This window comes from Leuciscus leuciscus, assembly GCF_965113295.1.
Source record: "Leuciscus leuciscus genome assembly, chromosome: 4".
Lineage (NCBI taxonomy): Eukaryota > Metazoa > Chordata > Actinopteri > Cypriniformes > Leuciscidae > Leuciscus > Leuciscus leuciscus.
Genome location: NC_138728.1, coordinates 43889639 through 43913017, shown reverse-complemented (window position 1 = coordinate 43913017; position 23379 = coordinate 43889639). Strand labels below are relative to the sequence as shown.

General features: G+C 40.1%; 1 protein-coding gene and 1 long non-coding RNA gene across 2 annotated transcripts in view; one reads left to right on the top strand and one right to left on the bottom strand.

Annotated features, from left to right (window-relative positions):
• LOC309496066 (uncharacterized protein) overlaps positions 1-13787 on the top strand; it is a 105659-nt gene extending 91872 nt beyond the window's left edge. The window contains exons 2-4 of the mRNA XM_082166019.1: positions 12782-12832; positions 12928-13059; positions 13260-13787. Of these exons, the coding sequence (XP_082022145.1) occupies positions 12782-12832; positions 12928-13059; positions 13260-13561 (485 nt within the window). The 3' untranslated portion in view covers positions 13562-13787. The remainder of the gene's footprint in view (positions 1-12781; positions 12833-12927; positions 13060-13259) is intronic.
• A 7954-nt stretch (positions 13788-21741) lies between these two features.
• On the bottom strand, positions 21742-22909 carry LOC309495991. Its single transcript, XR_014204922.1, has 3 exons — positions 22823-22909; positions 22636-22699; positions 21742-22541 (listed from the first exon to the last, which is right to left on the bottom strand). It is a non-coding gene; the product is annotated as an uncharacterized lncRNA (long non-coding RNA).
• Positions 22910-23379: the final 470 nt, after the last annotated feature.

The following is a 23379-nucleotide window of genomic DNA, read 5'->3' as shown; positions in this document are numbered from 1 at the left end:
GTTTAGAGCATTGCTGCACACAGCGGCCATTCCCTGGGTGCCTCAGCACTGAGGGAATGCATTAAGAGAGCATTTTTTTCTTCACAAAAGAGCAACACAAGTGTGACCCTGCATACTTTTCAGGATGTCATTTCACTTGTGCGTTTCTGGATGCGGTCGTTCCCTGGTGCCAGCAGACGACCACAATAGTTGCCACAATAGTTGCCACAATAGTTGTCGTGTATAGGTATTCAGCACGCTGAGGCAGCTATTGTGAATAGTTCATGTTTCCATTGCAGCGTTAAGATCCAGAATTGCTTACCTCAAGGGAGGTGCAGTCCCCTTGCCTATGACCCGATCTAGCGCTTATTCTGGACCTCAGAATAGGCCTACTTTGGTGCTTAGCCAGGGTGATCTGAGGGTTACCGTTAGGGCTTCCCCGCCGAGGCAATCTCCGTGGGCCCCTCACGCCTCACAAACGCTGACGCTGACGGAGCCTCCAGAAGAGCGTGCTGGTCCTTCACATGGATGACCAGTCGTGTCTCTTGGAGCAGATGTCGGTTGCAGAGTCGGAGGGGAGCTTTAGTCCTCTGTAGATGAGGATTCGGCTACGTTACCCCCTTCGAGGAGTGTAGCGTTGCCGGAGTCCGATTCAGAATGGGCAGCTATGCTTTCCCAGGCCGCCGAGAAGGTCGGGCTTGCGTGGATCCCTCCACCACGTCCGGAACCTTCCCGTTTGGATTAGTTTCTCGGGGCGGGGCGTCCTGGTTCTCAGCGCACTGCCCCGTTACCATTTTTTCCAGAAGTGCATGAGGAGCTCACTGGGAGATGGACGGCACCGTATAGTGCCAGAAGCCGTCCTAGTGGCTCCTCCCTCCTCACCACCCTCGATGGCGAAGCAGATAAGGGGTATGTGGATGTCTCGCCGGTGGAGCATGCCGTTGCGATGCAATTGTGTCCAGCGTCCACTTCCTCCTGGCTGGGTAATCCACGCCTCCTGTCCAAGGCTTGTAAGTTTTCGTCCGGCCTCACGGCAAAGGCTTACAGGTCCTGTGGACAGGCTGCTTCCGCTCTCCATGCCATGGTGCTCCTGCAGGTCCCAGGTGCTTATGGACATGCACAAGGGTGGTTCTGACTCAGAGCTCCTCCAAGAGCAGCACACAAACCGCACATTCCATCGGTCAGGCGATGTCCACCTTGGTGGTCCAGGAACGCCACCTTTGGCTCAACCTGGCGGATATGAGGGACACTGATAAATATCGGTTCCTGGATGTGCCTCTGTCCCAGGTTGAGTTATTCGGCGACACGGTCGAGACCTTTACCCAGTAGTTCTCGGCCGGCCAGAAGCAGACGGACGCCATCCGGCACATCCTGCCCCGTTGGAGCATCCATCCACTCGTCGCCGAGGCCGACCTCTTGCTGTATCCTCCGCTCCTGCTAAGCCACAGCAGCCTTCACCCAGGCTTCAGCGTGGGGTAAGCCACGGGAAGTCGCCCCCAAGACGGGCGACCCAGAGGTGGATCAGATTGCTCTTCAAGAGATGGTGAACGCACCACTCCTTCCCCCGGTGGAGGGCAGATCATCTTTTGTTTCCTTTTCTTTTTGTTCTGCCCACAATTTCCACAAGGATAGGTGGTAGATTATTTCCACAAAACCCACAATTTCAATAAAAGAGCAATTTCTTGAACCTCTGGCTCCCAAGAGGATGCTATGCCTTGTCACCCTCAGCCCCCTCTTTCATCGCCAGCGAGCAGCAGTGGCAGTGTCCCGGACGCATTGATGCCTCTGCACACTCACTCTGCCCTTCAACGGAACCAGGTACGTGTTGCACCACACATTCAGACCCCACTCCGGGCTGCTATGCCGTCCGAGTCAGGTCCCTGCATTTTGCCGCGCTGCCCCACCGCAGGTACGCCTGTGGTACCGTTGGTCTCGCTAGCATGGTGTCTGGGAGCCTGGCTAGCACTTCCCAGCCCATCTCGCTGGCTCATCCATACTATCAGACTCGGCTATGCGATTCAGTTAGCCCGGCGCCCCCCAGCCTTCACCAATGTTCTGGCTGACAATGCCCCTGTGCTCCAGGCAGAGATCGCAGTACTACTGGCGAAGGACGCATTCGAGCCGGTCCCTCCAGCCGATATGAAGACCGAGAGGAGATCTGGCTCAGTCGAGAGAGCAGTTTTGCGAACACAGGGACATGGTGCTCGGCTACCTCAGCCACCTAGGGCTTTGGGTCAACTGGGAAAAGAGCAAACTTACCCCCGGGCAGAGGATCTATTTTCTTGGTGTGGAGCTGGACTCGATCAACATGACAGCGCTTCACTGAGACCCGCGTCCAGCCAGTGTTGAAGTGCATGAGCTTGCTCAGACGCAGAACAGCTGGACCACTGAAAAGTTTTAAGAGGCTCCTGAGGCATATGGCATCTGCATTCGCAATAACTCCGCTCGGGTTGCTTCATATGAGGCCGCTCCAACACTGGCTCCACGATCGAGTCCCAAGATGGGTGTGGCAGAGCGGTTCGTGTCGGGTCCAAGTTACCCCGCACTGTCGCCAAACTCTCAGCTTGTGGTCGGACCCTTCGTTCCTGCGGGGAGGTGTTCCCCTAGAACAAGTGTCCAGGCATTCTGTGGTCACCACGGATGCCTCTGCCACTGGCTGGGGGGCCACGTACAACATGCATGCAGCTTCAGGTCTGTGGACGGGCCTCAACTGCATTGGCACATCAACTACCTCGAGTTGGTAGCAGTACATCTTGCGATGGGCCGCTTCAGAAGGCCATTACTAGGCAAGCATGTACTGGTCAGTACGGACAGCACTGCGACCTTTGGGTACATCAACTGCCAGGGTGGTCTACGCTCCCGCCACATGTCACAACTCGCCCGCTATCTCCTCCTCTGGAGTAAGAAGCATCTGCGGTCGCTTTGGGGGCTGCTAAACCTGCCAAACTTGTTGTGCCATATCGGGCCAACCGGACCTGGTTCCCGGAATCTGGTCCTCCTCGCGACAGTCCCTCCCTGGCCCATTCCTCTGAGAGAGGACCTGCTCTCTCAGAGACAGGGGACCCTATGGCACCTGCGTCCAGAACTCTAGAAACTCCATGTCTGGTCTCTGGACGGGACGCAGAGGTTCTAGGTCAGTGGTTTTCAAACTGTGGGTCGCGACCCACTTGTGGGTCACACAGTGAGAAAAGGTGGGTCGCACAAAGGCACATAGCTGCAGCTAAATTTACGTTACGATGAGTGAAACAAAACCAGTCCGATTAATGATCAAACGACTATTTTAGCGGCCGCCAAAGTGTTATTTGATCGCTGAGTAATGTAGATGAACTGCTGCGCTTGTGACAGAGTCACAGTGCACATTTAACTGAAAGAACGAGCAGAGAGAATACTCGGTCGCGCGCGCGCTCTCTCTCTCTCTCTTCGGAGCCAGGCGAAAGTGTAAAAAATACTTCACCGTCTCCAAACTAAGCGCTGTATTGCTCTCTCTCCCTCGCACATATTAATCAAAATAAATCGACACGGTGGTAAAAGGTCGGAAGACCAAAGTTTCATGTGGAGCATTCGGAGATTTTTTTTTTCTTCCTCAATTACCGCTGGGTGTGAATTGTGCTAAATAAGTTGTTGCCTTATCTTCTCTGAAAAGCGTCCCAGACATTCAGCTGACATAAAACAACACTTCAATTAAACGAAAAAAAACTATCCAGTGATGAAATGTTTTCTGTGTTGACACAAATCTTGGATGTCTATGTCCTAACTGCTGGGATAATCACACTACGCGCACGACATGTCCAATTCGCGAACTAATTACTCATTTGAACGATTCATTTTAATGAATGGACAACTGATCTTTCCAACAGTGAACTCAGGAGACGTCTGAATCAGTAACACTTTACAATAAAGTTCTATTTATTACATAAATTACATAAAAAGTACAGTTTGCTTACTCAAGCTTAAGCTTTAAAATAAATAAAACCCCTTGTTTTTTTTTTGAAAAGCATATGACTACATTTTTCCACACAGTGCTATCAAGAATCGATAAAGAGAATCGTTAAAGAATCGGATCGATAATCAGAATCGTCAGTGGCATTATTATTATTGATAAAATCTTATAATTTCCCATCCCTATGTGAAGACGGTAAAATTATAATCAAACATTAAAGAACATACATGTTTTTAAAAGTTTTTTTAAGAGTTAAAAGTTTAAAATATTTTGCTAACATGAAGGCTTGTCACTGTCAGTCTTTTTTTACATCAGTGCAAAACTAGGGAATGCAGATTAAGACCATCAGCATGCATTGATTAATCCCATGGCATGTAGCAAAAAAAAAGAAAAAAAGAAAAATGTGCGACCAAATCATGCTGGTGCGACCAACTGAGAAAGTTGGTAGCACCAGTGCAAGTGGGTCTTGAGATTGATTATACTTGTCTAGGTGGGTCCTAGAACGAAAAAGTTTGGGAACCCCTGTTCTAGGTGACCTATCCCAGGTGTTTATTGACACCATCACTTCCGCAAGAGGCGCCTCTATGCGTTGAAGTGGAACCTGTTCGCTGAGTGGTGTTCTTCTCACAAGGAGAACCCCCGAACTTGCTCGGGGCAGAGCTGTCTTTTTCTTCCTGCAAGATGGGTTGGAGCGAAGACTGTCTTCCTCCAACCTTAAAGGTGCCCTAGAATGGATTATTTTATTATTTTAGAATGTTTCCTGGGGTGCCCTTATAATGTTAGTATGTTTTTTAGATCAAAAGTTGTTATAATTTAGAAATAAAAGGCATATTTCCTAGCCTGATTTCATCCCCTGATTTGAACGCTCTGTTTGAAGGGGCGTGTCTGCTGTGAGACCTCAATGTAAACGGCCACTGCTGTGATTGGCTGACATGCTTGCATATGAAATCTGGCATTCGAGCTATCTGGAAACCTTTTACTATTACAGCTTTTATACGTTTTTACTATTACAGCTATCGGGATTACGTTTTTTAAGTATTTAGATCTATTCCCATCACATAAAAGGTTGCAGTGAGCATTGAGCAGATGACAGCCTGTTGATCGCGTGAATGAAGATCTTATCACTGCAACGCGATTTACTGATGCATAAACAGTGTTGAACGACTTTGAGAGAAAGATTATCTGTCTGAACTTGAACAATTACACATCAGAAATTCACATAACCCACTGGTTCTCCAGAGGCTCGGATGAAGGAGCTAAACAAATATTTTTGTGTTCATTTGTACATCCAAACACTGAGCAACTGCCATGCTTCGTTCGCTCGTTTGCAAGCCACGATGTCTCTCGAGGAAAAAACAATATCGCGCTGGATAACACAGTGTAAATTATCGTTAATAAAATCACTACTTACCGCTTGCGGGAATATAACGTTAGTTGAAATCGCCCCCTTCGTCCGTTTGAGACGCCGGGAGAAGCCTGGCTGCTTGATATTGTTCCAGGTTAGAAAAACAGTCCGTGGTGAAATGGGCAGAGCAAACTAACAACTTCGAATTAAACTGTAGCGGTATCCGATTATAGATAGATAGATTATAGAATTCGGCCCGGCCCGGTATTGTATGGGCGGTTTGGATGACAACACACATGCATTATATAATTGCATTGCATATAATGTGTGCTGATCAACTAGTCTAAAATTAAGAAACCCCTAGAACACAGTAAAAAAAAATTATTAAAAAAATATAAAAACATTTTAATTTATTTTCCAATATCCAAATATGATACTAAATAGCACAGGGAAAGGGGCTTCTATTTGTGACGTGCTGTCTTTGCGTTTGAACGTTGCACATTTTAAACAGGACACGCATTAGCTGAATAAATGTTAGCCAATACAAACATATTTATATAAAACATTTGACAATGAATAGACAGGAGTCCAATAATAGCATAACGAATCTCTTATTCTAAAAATAATATAAAGTATAAGTTCCGAATCCGACATATAATCAGGGCTGTGTTAACAGTAAATCGTCCGTCATTTAACGAATTTTAAAAGCAGGGATGGATAATACAAAATGCTTTTTGACAGAAAAAAAAAACAAGCAAGAACAAAATTTAAACTTAGCCCGTCAATTTTAATTTTACAATGATCTTCTCTCTCTGTGTGCGCGCGTGTTTGTGAGAGAGCTCGCGCAGCACTGATACAACGGTACTTTTTAATCCATAAGTAACTAACGCGCTAGTTTTCATACAAAATAAATATGTAACATAATTAGGTACTTTAGTTATAATTAACACAATAATAACACATACGTTTCTCAACACTGAGAATGAATGAATAAATAAACGCCTGTTTCTTCAGACTCGCGCTTATCAGTAGGCTAATCCACAAATCACAGCACTTTCATAATCACTAAGCCATAGCGATTTCAAGATTTATAGTTCAGCATTACTTGAGCATTTTATTATTTGCATGACTGAATGATGTCTTCCTCTTTTCTGAGTGACCATGAATAACTTAACGGAGTATTTTAAGATAATCCATGCGATCTGTGTGATCATCGAATCCATAAGATTAAGTTAACTCAACAATCAACTTTCCACATCAACCCCAGGCCGTTTACCTTCAGGAGTCAGAAGTACCGTACTGTACTGTACTCGCTTATGAAATCAGTCAGACGGCGGCCGCGGGAGTGGAAGGGGGATCGAGCGGGAATCTTTATTGGTGTCGATTTTCAGTCTCTTTTTAATGATAGGCCTTACGCATCTGTCAATCATCCCCGCTTGCTATTTGGGGAATGAACCCAGCGCTATGATTGGTCGAACTCTTCTTCTTTTGCTGTAGCTTGATTTGAGGACAGCGCGTGCACAGAGGCGTTACCAGGTTTTTGCGTAGTTTAGAGTGACAAATCGTACCAGCGTACTTTGAAGTCAAAATGCGTATCCGCTACGCAAAATGCGTACAGGTTGGCAGGTCTGCAATTACGTCATCACATCAACGCAGCATGTTAAAGCTGTATCGCCCAGTTTCTGGGTGTGATTCTATGAAAACGTGCCATTTTGTGTACCTGACACAAAAACGTCTCAGTTACTAATGTAACCCTTGTTACCTGAAGGGAGACGTTATGTCCCGTCGCCACCGTTGCTGACCATCGCTGTATGGCCATCACGATCTCGGCTCCTCAGCGAAAAACAATGAATGTGTGCGCACGCTTCCTGTTTATACCCGCGCTGTGAGGTGCGTGATGCGATTCACGCACGCCAGCGTTCATTGGCTCGTTCTGTAGACGCTCGATGATGATTAGGCTCCCTGAAGTGATCCCAATTACGTCTCCCGTTCCCTCCTTCAGGGAACGAGGGTTACATTACTAACCGAGAGGTTTTTGTGTCAGGTACACAAAATGGCATGTTTTCATAGAATCACCCAGAAACTGGGGCGATACAACTTTAACACGCTGCATGCGCTACCGCAGACGGCTTTTGGCAGACGATCACTTTTCAGCATGACACCGTGGACAATCGCGCTTGGGCTTGGACCTCAGCAAACGAGCTCAGTGTGAAAGCACCCTAGATGTCATTGAAGGCAAACAAAACTGTAGATTCCATTGTTTTTTTCTCTGTAATTTGTCTCTCTTGGTCACCTTTGTTTTGATAGACACTTTCTTCCTGCATATCATTGTCCTTTGATTCTATATTTAGTTCTCTTTTATTTGTTTTTTTCCTGTGCATTTGTGTTTTACATGTTATCAGTTATCTCCTTCAGACTAAAATGGATCAGTGAAATTACTGTCAATACTGGTAAATCCATTTGTAAGAAAAGCACAATAAACCACTTAGTGATTTTGCACCATTTGACTAGAATCTAAATACACAGTAATGGCAAACAAAGGGTAAAATATGAACAGGATATAAATGTGCACATACAACAGTAGTATATCATACAGTGTACTTTTAGACAGACTACTCTGATTATGAACCAAAACAGAAAACTTTTAAAACTTACTGCACCAATGCACTTTCACCAAATGATACGTGCACACATTTATTTACATAGCTAATGCTGACAAAAACAACTCAAGATGGAAAATTGCAACATTATTCATTTTGTAACTATCTTAAGGAATTCCCTTGGCACTTTTCCCTTTGTCTGCTCGTGTTTTAAAATACTATTTTCTCTTCTTTATATGTTCTTCTCTGTGTTCTGTAAACAAAGCTGTGCAACAATGTGGATATAAATGGATTTGGATTAAAGCATCTGCAAAATGTGTAAATGTAAAATTGTTGCACTCTGACATAACCTATGAGTAAGTAATAATTAACAAAGATAAAAACACAGTTCACATTATGGTACTGTAAAAAAGTCCATGTGAATGTTATCATTAGTGCATAGTCCACTTTCCCAAAATCTAAGGAAATCTTTTACATGAAAAGTTGTAAATCGGGTTAATAATTAAGTTGGCTTGGAAAAGCCAACTTAATGATATTGTACTTAAACTTATTATTCTTCTTCTTCTGAGCCAAATTTTAGACTGTATCTCCTCCTAGACCGTTAAAGCTACGACCACCAAACTCGGGTCAGACCTTCAGACTGTTCTGACTTAGGCCGGGTTCACACCGGACGCCGAAGCGGCGCGAAAGCGGCGCGGAACGGAGGCCGCTTCCTTTCGGCGCCCATGTTAACCTATGGTGTCGTTCACACCAGACGCGGAGCGCCGCGGCATGCCGCGGCCGGCCCGCGCCGTGAAGCGCTAGTTTCGGCGTCTGGTCTATTTTTTGCGCCACCGCGAGTGATCCGCGTCCATTCCGGCAGGAAGTCACACCAAGAAACACGAGACATCCGGTCAATTGTCAAAATAAAAGCAATTTTCAAATTAAAATACCGCGAGTGACAAATGCGATCATATTTGTGTATCTAAACAGACTAGAAAGATGAAAACAAACAAAGAAAAAAACTGTCTACCATATTCTCTCTCTGGCTGCGTGTGTGTCTCGACAACAGATTAATAAAAGAAGTGTACAAACTTCTTGGTTACAGAAACATGGTGTATTCATTTTATGAGGTTATTTACTTACCCATGATGTAAAAAATAGCTCTGAATAAACAACAACTGAGCAGAAGCGCTTGTCGACCGCCGCGGAGAATACGCGTCTGGTGTGAACAGGCAGGCGCCGGACCGCGCGTGATTTTCCGTTCCGCGCCGCTTCTGCGTCCGGTGTGAACCCGGCCTTAGTGTGCTATATCTTTTCAGACTGATTTTAAATTATGGTTTTCTTAAAAATTAATATTAAAAATCATAAAAATCCCATAGACTTACATTGCAGAATGCTCAAATTGAGCCAAGACTACGGTGGCCCATTAGTGTACAAGCCAAAAACTCAAATCTAAATTCTCTGAAGCCCTAGACTCAATTAAACTACCATTCAATGTACTTATAAAGACTCAATTAAACTACCATTCAATGTACTTATAAACGTCTATCTATCTATCTATCTATCTATCTATCTATCTATCTATCTATCTATCTCATCTTTCTTTTTTCTAGCTAATCTATCTTTCTTTATAACTAACTTATCTATCTATCTTTCTAACTAACTTATATATCTTTCTTTTTTTCTAACTAATCTATCTTTCTAACTGAATTATCTATCTTTCTTTCTAACTAATCTATCTTTCTAACTAAATTATCTATCTTTCTTTCTTTCTAACTAATCTATCTATCTTTCTAACTAACTTATCTATATTTCTTTCTTTCTTACTAATCTATCTATCTTTCTAACTAACTTATCTATCTATCTATCTCATCTTTCTTTCTAGCTAATCTATCTTTCTTTATAACTAACTTATCTATCTATCTTTCTAACTAACTTATCTATATTTCTTTCTTTCTTACTTATCTATCTATCTATCTATCTATCTATCTATCTATCCAACTAATCTATCTATCTTTCTAACTAACTTATCTTTCTTTCTTACTAATCTATCTATCTATCTTTCTAACTAACTTATCTATCTATCTATCAATCTATCTATCTATCTATCTATCTAACTAATCAATCTTTCTTTCTTTCTATCTAATCTTTCTAACTAATCTATCTTTCTTTATTTATTTCTAACTAATCAATTTTTCTTTCTTTCTAATCAATATTTCTTTCTAACTAATCTATCTTTCTTCATTTCTAACTAATCCATCTTTCTTTCTTTCTCTTTTTCTTTCTTTCTAACTAATCTATCTATCTATCTTTCTTTTCTTCTTTCTCTCTCTCTTTCTCTTTCTTTCTATCTATTCTTTCTTTCTGACTAATCTTTTTTCTTTCTTTCTAGCTAATCTTTCTTTCTTTCTAACCAATCTATCTTTCTTTCTTTCTTTCTAACTAATCCATCTTTCTTTCTTTCTTTCTTTCTAACTAATCTTTCTTTCTTTCTAACTAATCTTTCTTTCTTTCTGACTAATCTTTTTTCTTTCTTTCTAGCTAATCTTTCTTTCTTTCTAACCAATCTATCTTTCTTTCTTTCTAACTAATCCATCTTTCTTTCTTTCTTTCTTTCTTTCTTTCTAACTAATCTTTCTTTCTTTCTAACTAATCTTTCTTTCTTTCTGACTAATCAATATTTCTTTCTAACTAATCTATCTTTCTTTCTAACTAATCCATCTTTCTTTCTTTCTTTCTTTCTTTCTTTCTAACTAATCTTTCTTTCTTTCTGACTAATCTTTTTTTCTTTCTTTCTAGCTAATCTCTCTTTCTTTCTAACCAATCTATCTTTCTTTCTAACTAATCCATCTTTCTTTCTTTCTTTCTTTCTTTCTTTCTCTTTCTTTCTTACTGTTCTTTCTTTTCTCCTAACATTTTCTTTCTTTTTTACTTTTCTTTCTTTCTTTTTTCAAACTAATCTTTCTGTCTTTCTAATCTTTCTTTCTTTCAAACTGATCTTTGTCTAACTAATCTATCTTTCTTTCTTTCTAACTAATCTTTCTTTCATTCTCTCTAATCTTTCTTTCTTTCTTTCTAACTAATCTTGATCTATCCATCCAACCATCCATGGTCATGTTAAAACATGGTAAATCATGCTAGCAATGTGGTAAACCATACTAGAAACATGGTAAATCATGGTAAACCATGCTAGAACAGTTTAAAACTTTTTCAAACTTTCTGGCTAGGCTTAAAGTTTGTCTACGAACTTTACCATCTAGTTACATTCAATGTTTTATACATGTCATTCAATTATTTTAAGTTAACAAGTTTTGTGAATTTATTCAGTTTTACATTTGTTGATACAGGATGTTTGTTGCATGAGGAGGAAAAATAACATTTAAATTAATTTTGTGAATTCAACAAGTTAAACTCCACCATTTGTGGCATGATATCAGTAACCACAGAAATAACTCAATCACATAAATGGGCCAAGATTAAAATACACTGTTTCATTAGTATAGCCACAAGGCTTAAACCTTATTTATGTAAACCTCACTTACTAATTTTGACTTTGTAAATGTATGTGCAATGTTTCCTCTTTTTATGTCATAACATAAAGCTGATAAACCTGGTAACTGTTGTAAGAAACACACATGGACACCAGAGAGTCCATCTCTGGGACTCTCCTGACCATCTATATAAGAAGTTAGCAATATATCAGAGGTAAGGATAATCACTGGCACGTGACAATAGCTAATGTATTTAATTTAAATAAAGTCACTCAAACTTTCATATGGACGTACATTTTGAGGTAATCATCCTCACAGTCACACAGCCTGTTTTATTAAGCCTGTCCAGTAAATACTATTAAAGAGATCCAAAAATCCATTAACGCAACTGGAGGTTTCTGTGATTTTTCCCTTCGCATGCTATAATGATGCCGATCACTGTTCTATATAATTTAGTTTTTTTTAAAGGGAGAGAGATGAATCAGAGTTGTTTTCTGTTGTGATCAACATAGTGACGCACATGTTGTGAATAGAGTTAAACATCTACCGAACCCTGAACATCCCTTTGATTATGATTAACAATTAACTTGAACTACTTTTTTTTTTTATCTGAAGCAATATAGATAAAGTACAAAAGACAGTAAATCAGGACACTATAAAAAGATCATGAGAGGCTGTGAGGATGACAGAGCAAGAGCTGGAAACAAACATCAGTGAAGAATGAAGGGTTTAGTATGTTTACTGCTGCTGTTGGAAACCTTTGTGTGTGTCGTACAGCATCAGGTAGATGGAGGACTCAATGAGAATGAGATCATTCAACAGCTCAGATCTGAGGACGGAAGACAGAATCCACCTCAAACAGACACTTTGAGAGATGAAGCTTCAACTGACAGCCAACAAAACTACCATATGTGCTTCAGTGACATCCATGCAGCGCTGAGAGAACTGACCGCCACCGTTACAGAGCAGAAAGTGAACATCAGAGAACTGACCGCCACCGTTACAGAGCAGAAAGCAAACATCAGAGAACTGACTGCCACGGATACAGAGCAGAAAACCATCAACAGAGAACTGACCGCCACAGTTACAGAGCAGAAAGTGAACATCAGAGAACTGACCGCCACAGTTACAGAGCAGAAAGTGAACATCAGAGAACTGACCGCCACAGTTACAGAGCAGAAAGTGAACATCAGAGAACTGACCACCACCGTTACAGAGCAGAAAGCAAACATCAGAGATTTAGAGACACAACTAAGGGAAGAGATGAACAAGAAAAATGATGGTACCTCACCAAAAATTTCACTCTTTTATCAATGATCCTCAAATGAAATACATTGCATAGTGTAAAATGTTAGTGTCAACTGTGTAAATATATTACATATTATATTATATATTACAATAAGCAGTTTCAATGTCATTTAACAGAATCATTATTCCTTCACAGAAATATCAAATCTTACTCTGGGTCAAGTGGAGTTGAGAAAGGAAAATAGAGGTGAAAGTGTGCTTGAATGATGTTAAATTCAGTGTATACATTATCAGTGTAATTCAGTAATATATAACAATATTGCTTATGTTTTTCAATAACAGACAGAGAAATAGCTTTTTCAGCTGCACTGGTGCAATCTGGCAGTGGATATATTGGTCCTTTTACCACTGAAATCACACTAACCTACATGAAAGTCTTCACAAACATAGGGAACGCCTACAACCCAATTACAGGTAATCAATGAAATGAATCATAAAACTCAGTTTATAGTAATGAAAACCCTTCTGCTCCATTCAGACCTCTCTGCAGTTGTGTAATGTGTATTAGAGAATTAAATGATCTGCCATATTTCAAAACTATTACACAGTGTTCTTGGTAATTAAGCAATCATACAGGAAACATCTGATTCTGTGTCTCTTGTTATTTGATTTAGGTATTTTCACAGCCCCACTGAAAGGAGCGTACATGTTCAGAGTCTCTGTATTTGGTCATGGAGGAACTACAGCAACTGCATCCATTTATAAGAATGGAGAGCGTGTGGTTTCAGCAGATGGTTATCAGGCTAAGGATAGCATGAGCTCCTCGAATGGAGTTGTGTTGATCCTGGAGGTTGGAGATGTTGTCTATGTGAGACTTTGGTCTGGCGCGAGGATATATGATAGCCAGTATAACCACAACACTTTCAGTGGTTTCCTACTGTTTCCCTTAAGAGAACAGGAGCTTTGCAGAATGTGATTCCAATAATTCTGAACCTTCAGCATATTAATTAAATATATTGATATATGATTTAAGATTGAAATCATGAAGAATCATTAAAGGGATACTCCACTTTAAAATGAAAATTCTGTCATCATATACTCACCCTCATGTTGTTTCAAACCTGTATGAATTTCTTTCTTCTGCTGAACAGAAAGGAAGATATTTAGAAGAATGTCAGTAACCAGACAGTTTCTGGTCCCATTGACTTCCATGGTATATCTTTTTTTCCTACTAGGTATATTTTTAAAGATTTTATTCAACCCATAGCCCTGTTGAGCAAGGTCACCACAAGCTATTAATAGGTAAAAGAATAGCGATCAATAGCTCACAGTGACCTTGCTCGACAGGGCTATGGATAAAATCTTAAAAAATATATTTTAGGCCTACAAGTGATATAAAATTGATACTATAATATGTGAATCTTCTCTACAGTGTATGTTATGTTATGCTTCAAGTTTTAAACAATGAATAAAAATCACATTCATTTTTAAAAAACTGAATTTGTTGTCTTGTGCATACTATAAAATCATTGTATTAATATAACATCTGTGTAAAACCGTTCAAAATAGAACTGTAAAGAAGTTGAAAACTGATTTGCAAATAACACCTCTTAGACTACATAAAATTACATTCATATTTAAGACATCTTTGTTTAATTGAATTGATTGTCTTGTGCATACTATAAATCCATTGCATTAATATAACAATATTCTTTGTAAAAACATTCAACAACTTATCATTCATTAAGAAATCAGTTAATGGTCACTCTCAAAAGGCTGACACAATGGGCAGCTACTCTTCATGACTGTCACAACCATAGACTGTAAAAAAAGATGGACAACGCCCCTTCGCTCTCTTCCATTGGTGAGAAGTGAAGCCGCCAGTGTCCCGATATGGCGCTGACATGTTTGGACTTGAGTCTGCGCAGTAGCGATCTCGGGACCAGACCCGCGCAGTAGTGAGCAGGAAGTAAAGCCGCGAAATCAAGGCCCCGCCCTCACTCTCGCAGAATCAGTCTCAAGCACATGCCCCTTGTCACGTGACACACACGGGAAAAGGGTAGATCCAAAAGCAGTATTTATTTAAGGGTAATCCAAAATCGTAAGTAATCCAGGCAGGGGTCAAAATCCAAATATCAATCCAAACACAAGAAACAAAGCAAGAACAGGCTTCAGAAGTGTAGTGACGAATAACAAGTACTCCATGACAAACACTAACCAGACAGGGTATATATACACAGAAACTAACAATGTGATAGGGAACAGCTGAGTGCAATGATCAGTGATGAGTCCAGACAGGGATTGTGGGAAATGCAGTTCAGGAAGTAATGGTGACAATATGGGGAAGAGACCTCTAGTGGACACCCGGGGAAACACAAACCAGACACTGTTGGTGCATCCCAATTCGCATACTATCCGTCCTAAATAGCATTCGAAAATAGAATTAGTACATCCCAAATCGTAGTATGTTGAAATGAGTGTTCCAAAGATACCCGGATGGTCTACTATTTCCGGTCAGAATCCGATGTGCAGATCGATGCACACTCTAACGGCTTATATTGCCCACAACCCATCGCGCGTTGGACGAGGATTCGGTAAGAACTACAAACACGAGTGAAAAGTGTTAAAAAAAAACTACAGACATGGAGGACGCGCGAGTCTGGCGGTTATGTAGAGAGGTTTAGATAAAGGGGTTTGAGTGATTAATTATCAGTATCTAACCTGACGAAAATGTATTTATTCAATGTTGTCTACATTATATTGCATCTGCAGATGCATTGTGAACTTTTGTAAAGATACGTTTAGCCATTAACTTTTAAATGCATCATTATATGCATATTGCAAGCACATGAGGAGAGTCTCCGCATGAAAGACCCACGACTGACAGATGAACGTGCAACTTTTCTCTCCGAAACGGTAGGAAATTAAATTAGATTGAATGGAGGATTTTAACTGTGACAAGACAGGGCAGTTTACGGTGACAGGACGCACGCGACAGATCTGTCCGTTAAAGATGACGGAGTAGTATGTCCCAAAGCTTGCCTACTCTTTTGCTACACACTCAAAAGTATGCACTTTTTCTTCACAAAAAGAGTACATACTTTTAGGGCGTAGTATGAGTAGGCGAATTGGGACGCAGCATGTGACACCCCTGCACTTTTTTTTAGAGGCCTCTATCTGCTCCGTTCTGCTCCAATTTTGATGTCTGCTGATTGCAGTACCTCATTAAAATAAGGTAAATACAACTACTAACCACAAAAAGTAACACATTAATATATGCTATACTGTAAAATACGAGTACTCATATTAGTACAATTAAACAACTATCACAATTTGATGGACAGCTAAATCAACTTCATATTTAGCTCATACAGTCTGTTTTAGCTAGGTTAGCATCCTATAATTTATTGTTAACATGCTTTCAATATGTTAGCAACTAGTTATTAATGCAACACACCTCTGCTTTCTCATACAAAAGCAATAGCCTATATTTGAATGGATTGTTAGTCATTGCATCAAGAGACCAAACATCCTCCTCACAGGTATCATTCATCTCCACGGAGGCCCAGAGTAAGTAAAAATTACATGGAAATATCTAGAAATAAAACCTTGTATTGTGATTTCACCATGAGATTTTTAATTTGAGAATAATTTGAGAATGATCTAAATACACTGAAATTTATATCCAGTTGTGGATGTGGAAAATTTGGAAAAACTGAATATATATAATAAATAATAAAATATAATTTAAGTTACATTTAATATAACACCAGATACTTTTTTTTTAAATGTAATGTTGTTTTCTTTTGGTTTTACAATCAACAGGACCCAAAATATACATAATTGGGGACAGCTACATTCGCTATGGGGAAAAACATGCGAGTCCGGTGGTTTGGCATGGTTTGGAGAAATCTCCTCTCCTTCTTTCACCAGTGCCTTCGAGGAAGAGCTGTGCCAGGTGTCCTGTTGGTCCACTGTGGCGGCAATGATCTTTGGGCCATCAAAAGCGTGAAGCTTGTCGCAGGGATCAAGCAGGACTTGGAAGACCTCCATCGGTAGTTCCCTCAGATGAAAATCATCTTCTCTGCCATCACCCAGAGATGCCGGTGGAGGTCTTCTCAACCAAGAAAATTTACAAAGCTCAGCGCTTTTTTGACACTGTGATGTCTTCCTTTGTTTGTACTCTTGCTGGAAAGATTGTACATCATCCTCAGATAAAGCATTGAGATCCTGGACAATTTTTGCATGGTGGAGTTCATTTCACCCCTCTGGGAAATGATATGTTTTTAAAAAATATTGCCCGGTGTCTGAAAGACCAAATCCAGTAGGGTGATGCTGGATTTGGATTTCCCACCAAAAGTTTTGGCATCAAAAGTAGTCCAGGATTTTTATACTTTATGTGATGATTAATGTGCACTCTTTTGTTAATGTACAAAGGGTAGCCATCACACTGTTCCTCTCCCTTCCTCTTTCTCTAAACCCCTTGCTTTACCCCAGCCATTCCACCTTATACTTGACTTCCTCAATTTTTTTCCCCACGGTGAATGTAGACAGGAGTTTGTATGTTGTTGTGTATTATTTTTGTATGAATAAATACTGTATATATTTTAACTTTTAAGTCTCTTTATTTTTTATTCCAGAGTAAATGTATTGGCTCAACATAAAGACCTCCACCTTACATTACATGAGGTTTTATTGTCTTCTGTCTGTCAAAGAAAGCATACATTAATTAAATGTTTTTATTTCTCATACTCCTGGGATTAACACAGAATATGTTCTTGTCTCAGATCAACTAGGATAAGAATATGTTCTTGTCTCAGATCAACTAGGATAAGGAAACATAAGAGAAGTTGATGACAATCAGTTACATTTGTGGTAAATAAATGTAAAATGTACATTTACAGATTAACGTTATTCGTCACGAGCTAAGGATGCATGATCTTGCACACATCACTCGCGCTAGAAATGTAACGTTATCATATTTTAGTGAAATTTAGCGTTTATAGTACGTCGAAGTGGTCCATTACACTTTCTTCGCGACAACTGTGGACATACAGTTACATTTGTGGTAAGTAAATGTATTAATATATTAACCTTTCATACATATAATATACGCTGCGTGAAGCGCGCGAGATAACGTTACATTTCTAGCGAGTGATGTGTGCAAGATCATGCATCCTTAGCTTGTGACAAATAACGTTAATCTGTCAAAAGATTATAGTATAATAGAAAAGCAAAGTTACTGTAGTCATGATTAAACACATTTTAATGTTCAAATTAGGACAAAAATCTTACCCGCAGTCTTCCAGCGCGTCTGCCAGCCGTGTTGTGTGCATATCACAGGCGGATATGGCCCAACTTCCTGTTCATCAAATAGGTTTACTGCCAGGCAGAACATTAAATGCATGCTGCCACCTATTGTACTGGAGTTTAATTAAAATTAGAGTTATATCTATCTAGGGTTGCATCCTGTTTTACAGTCTATGGTGCAAACACACTGAAAAGTAATTATTCAAGTGGACCTTAAAAACAATAGGTGCGCCAGTGCAAGTAGCTTTTGGGCCAAATCAGAATAATAATTCACCTCCCGTTTTGGTAGAAAGATGTGGATCACTTCATGAACTTATTCCTAAGGTCACAGCTGTAGACTGTGCAGACCACTGATTTAGTCTGAATTTATGTATAAATAATGCATATCTTTTTGGAATTATCTTTAAATCTTTATAGCCTACATTATACATTAAAATTAATTCAATTTAAATGTATATTTAAATAATACTTTTAAACATTAAAAAAATCTAACTATGAACAATTTACAAATTGTTTACCTGAAAACAAAACCATGTGTTACAACTTTAAGTTTCATATGCTATACATCACAAAAAATAACACTTATTAAGTTTGATATAAACAATATTAAGTTCCAGAACCAGGAAGTATGACCATATTAGCCCGGTTCTGTCAAAACTGCATTGGCTGCCTATTAAACATCGCATAAATTTTAAAATATTGCTGATTACTTACAAAGCACTAAATGGTTTAGCTCCGCAGTACTTGAGCGAGATCTTAACGCATTATAGTCCTTCACATCTATTGCGGTCTCAAAATTCCGGCCAGTTAATAATACCTAGAATATCAAAATCGACTGCTGGCGGTAGATCCTTCTCCTATTTAGCACCAAAACTTTGGAACAGTCTTCCTACCATTGTCCGGGAAGCAGACACACTCTGTCAGTTCAAAGCCAGATTAAAGACACATCTCTCAATTCAACTCAATTCGCGTATCTACCCCGAATTGATAAAATAAAATAAAATTCTGTATCAAAAATTATAAGGAAACACCAGTACTTTGTTTAGGCTTGGTTTGTAGGGAATTACAAACCTGCGTACATATATTCAAATGCACATAACTATAGAACCAATTCTTAATGCGCATGTGAACGCCATCCGCGTTTCTCACAGGTTCGCGTTTAAAGTCTATGTAGAGAGAATGATGTCGTCTTAGCAGCCCCTAATTTAATAACAAATGATTGTTGCGACGGAAGCGAATCAATCATAACTAACCTTAGCTGGAAATAACTTTACTAAAGAACCGCTATAAAGCCAAAACAATCTCTGCTACCATAAATTATACGTTTATCTCTGTAAAGCTGCTTTGAAACAATCTACATTGTTAAAAGCGCTATATAAATGAAGATAACAATTTAAAAAAAAATAATAATAATTCACATTCGCTCACCGGCTCAATGGTTCCTCCAGCTCTGAACATCAGAGGGTCAGTAACAGCTCATAACTTCACATTCGCTCAACGGCTCAATGGTTCCTCCAGCTCTGAACATCAGAGGGTCAGTAACAGCTCATTACTTCAAATTCGCTCGCCGGCCCAATGGTTCCTTCAGCTCTGAACATCAGAGGGTCAGTAACAGCTCATAACTTCACATTCGCTCAACGGCTCAATGGTTCCTCCAGCTCTGAACATCAGAGGGTAAGTAACAGCTCATAACTTCACATTCGCTCAACGGCTCAGTGGTTCCTCCAGATCTGAACATCAGAGGGTCAGTAACAGCTCATAGTTTCACATTTGCTCACCGGCTCAATGGTTCCTCCAGCTCTAAACATCAGAGGGTCAGTAACAGCTCATAACTTCACATTCGCTCGCCGGCCCAATGTTTCCTCCAGCTCTGAACATCAGAGGGTCAGTAACATGTTTTCATCTTTTCATATTTTGCACTGAGTAAGACTAGGAACACTAAGAAAGGCTCCATAAAGATGTTATAGTGCTGTATAGTCCCTGTGATTGACTACAGGTGTGGAAACAATTAAAGCCATGGAACATGGGAAATGTAGTCCATAGGGAGGAGTGGAGGTCGTTCAGCGGATAGAGGGGAACCTGAACGGGGAGGAAAATGGAGTCAGACGAGAGCGAGGGAAATGAAGAAGATACAAGAGGAGTTGAGAACAGGAAAAGGAAAAAGAACAGTGTTTCAAGTGACGGAAGCCAGACAAGAAGAACTGTTGAGAGATATCAAGTAGGAATGATAGCAGTAACAAGAAGTGACGGGATCTTCAAGGATTCGCATGAGGTTGGAAGATTCGTTGGAAAGAAACTCGGAGATGTTCGGTCCATTAAAATAACTAGGAGTGGGATGGTTATTATTGACTTCGTGTCAAGGCATCAGAGAGAACAAGCTCTAAAGATTAAGGTGTATACAGAGTACAGAGCTGTGAAATGCTTCCCACTCGGGACAGAATACAAAAAGAAAGGAGTAGTAAGTGGCGTACCGCTGTCAGTGGAAGACGAGGAGTTTCGGGCCGTTGAAGGAGTTTGTGAGGCCAGAAGACTGACAAGATTCCGTCAAGGAGAAAGGGAAGAAAGTACTTCTGTGTGTCTGACTTTTGTGGGAGATTTGCCAGAGAGGATATATTTAGACTATATATGCTACAGGGTGAGGTCTTATGAAAGAGCTCCGTTAAGGTGCTTTTGCTGTCAGGAGTATGGACATGTGGCTGCAGTGTGTAGAGGAGTCAGGAGATGTGGGAGATGTGGGAAAAATACTTGTGTAAGAGGGGAGTGTGAAGAGGAACAAGTAAAATGCATTCACTGTTTGGGAAATCACCATGCGGGGTCAATGCAATGTCCTGAAAAAATCAAACAGGTAAAAGTGAGTAAAATCAGAGCAGAAGAAGGGCTAACATATGCAGAAGCTACTAAGAGAATGGAACGAGTAGTAGTGCAAACAGAACAGGAGACGGGAAAGAAGGGAGATGATCAGAATAACGTTATTGGCATGGACAAGAAGCGATTTCTAGGATTTATTGCTATGGTGGTCAAATGTGCTGTGGAAATTAAAGGGAAATCAGAGAGGATCAAGATGGTGTTGGATGCGGCGAGAAGATTTTTGGACATTGTGGACATATCAGGAGAAGAACTAGATAATACACTGAGGAAAGAATTTATACCATCTCAGACCATAGAGTATGACATATAGAACGGGCAGTGAACTTTAGGGTGGTCACTGTAAATATACTGCACTGGGAAAACTATTTAATTCAGTAGGTGGCGGTAATGCAACATTTTGGATGCCAACTGCCATAAAACCCAAAAAGAAGAAGAAGAAGAATGTAGTCCATAACTTCACATTTGCTCACCGGCTCAATGTTTCCTCCAGCTCTGAACATCAGAGGGTCAGTAACAGCTCATAGCTTCACATTCATCTGAGAGATCTGTTGGGTTTATATTCAGTGAGCATATCTGCAATGTATTGAGGTCCTAGGCCATTGAATGATTTATATACCAGTAATAATACTTTAAAATCAAGTGATATTCTGATATCATTGATTTTCTCAGAGAAGAAAGAAGCAAACTCACTGCACTTGCTGTTTGAGAGCATTTCACTGGGAATCTGGCTTGGGGGGTTTGTCAGTCTCTACAGTAGCAAAAAGAATGCGTGTGTTGTTTAAATTGCAGTTTATAATATTTGAGAAGTAAGTCTGTCTAGTTTTGCCTAGTTCCATATTGAAAGTGTGACCGTATGACTCGATCAGCTTACACTAATAAGGCCCGTACTCAAGACCCCAAATTTTCAAGCCTCCCCAAACAGGCTTTCAACTAAATGAAAAGGACGAGCAGAGACAAAACCACAGACTACAATTTTATTTATCAATGAATTACTAAAAACACATTGAGCTCAACATCAATGATAAAAACAATTTAATCACTGTGAATGAATCAGCCCAATGGGCTTCGTTTTAGTCGGTTCACATGGGCCGGCCACCTATACACTGGCCAAACACACACAAAAAGAAAAATTTACTAACAAAAGAACAATTCACAAAAAAAAGATAAACTAAATAAGTTGGTTTCTTTTTTCGGTGTTATGTCCTTGCATAAAACCTTTCACTGCTCAAATAATAAAACAAAATACAAATCAAACACTTCAAACCAACCAAAACCAAAAATACAATTATTATTTAAACCCACTCAGCACTCACCAAATAAACCAAAGTCAAAAAGAACAAAAGAACAAATAAACCACAATTAATCAGCTCTGTAATGGAGCAGTATCAATGTAAAGCAAGACAAATAAATTATACAACCAACCCAAAATAACACAATAAACAAAATGGATGAATTAGTTAATAAACAAACCTAATAATAATAATAATAATAATAATACAATAAAGCAAACAAAACAATTTCAATTATATTATATTGCACGCACACTTAAACAAAATACACAGATCACGAATAGACACAAATCAATGAAATTACGCCAGCGAAGTGAGCGAACACCAGGTGGCGCCAGAATCACAGACCACGGGTTTACAGCGCATCCAACGTGAGCGTTGTACAGGCAATAGAACACGTTCAATGCAATCGCGAGCATTCAATGAATCATCCCGCGTCCCAAACTGGAAACGCTATTTAAGCCGCAGCAAAGCAGCAGCTGGCAACTTCTGAAAAACAAATAGACATTTTGGTTTGCTTTCTTCTCCCTCCCCACTCCTCTCAGATTTGTAATCAAACAGGGTAAGGGAAAAATAATATTACCTTTCACGTGTAAGATACTCACTCACACATGCTCACTAACAATGCCAGGACGCACCCGACTAATCTAAAATTACGCCAAACAAACACATTAATCAATCATGTGAATTAAGTTAAATTCCCACGAACACCCGTATTCTAAATTTATAATTCCCTCCCGTCTATGAGCCACCAGTTTAATAAAACCTACCTTTCCCGAGGAATGAAGGAGATACAAGATCACAAACAGGTCACATCGGTACAATGTCATGAGGAAACTAACTCTCACCTGTATCTATATAGCTACGTGATTACCTGGGTACCCACCCACTTAATGCAATCCGTGCGCGATTTTTAAAAGGGCCACGCAGACTATTCTTAAAGGGGCAATCCCACTACAAAAGCATGAAGGCTGTCTTTGTAGATGTTATAATCTGGCGCGGATTAATGCACAGGCTTACATAGGCTGCAGCCTAGGGGCCCCACGTGTTCAGGGGGCCTCGGATTGGCCAGACAATTTTTTTTTTTTTTTTTTTTTGGGGGGGGGGGGGATTCCAGTTTGGATGGGAAAGAACGTTAAATTAAAAACGTTATCTAATCACTGTTTAACCTAATAAAAAATACTGACTAATATACTGTTAAATTATCTGTGACTATATAGATTTTAATAGCTTGATGCTCTTTAAATATTTTGTTGCATTGTAAAAAAGTTTCGGTGCATAGGACGGACCTAACCGCGATCGCTCTCCGTGGTTCTGACCAAAGAAG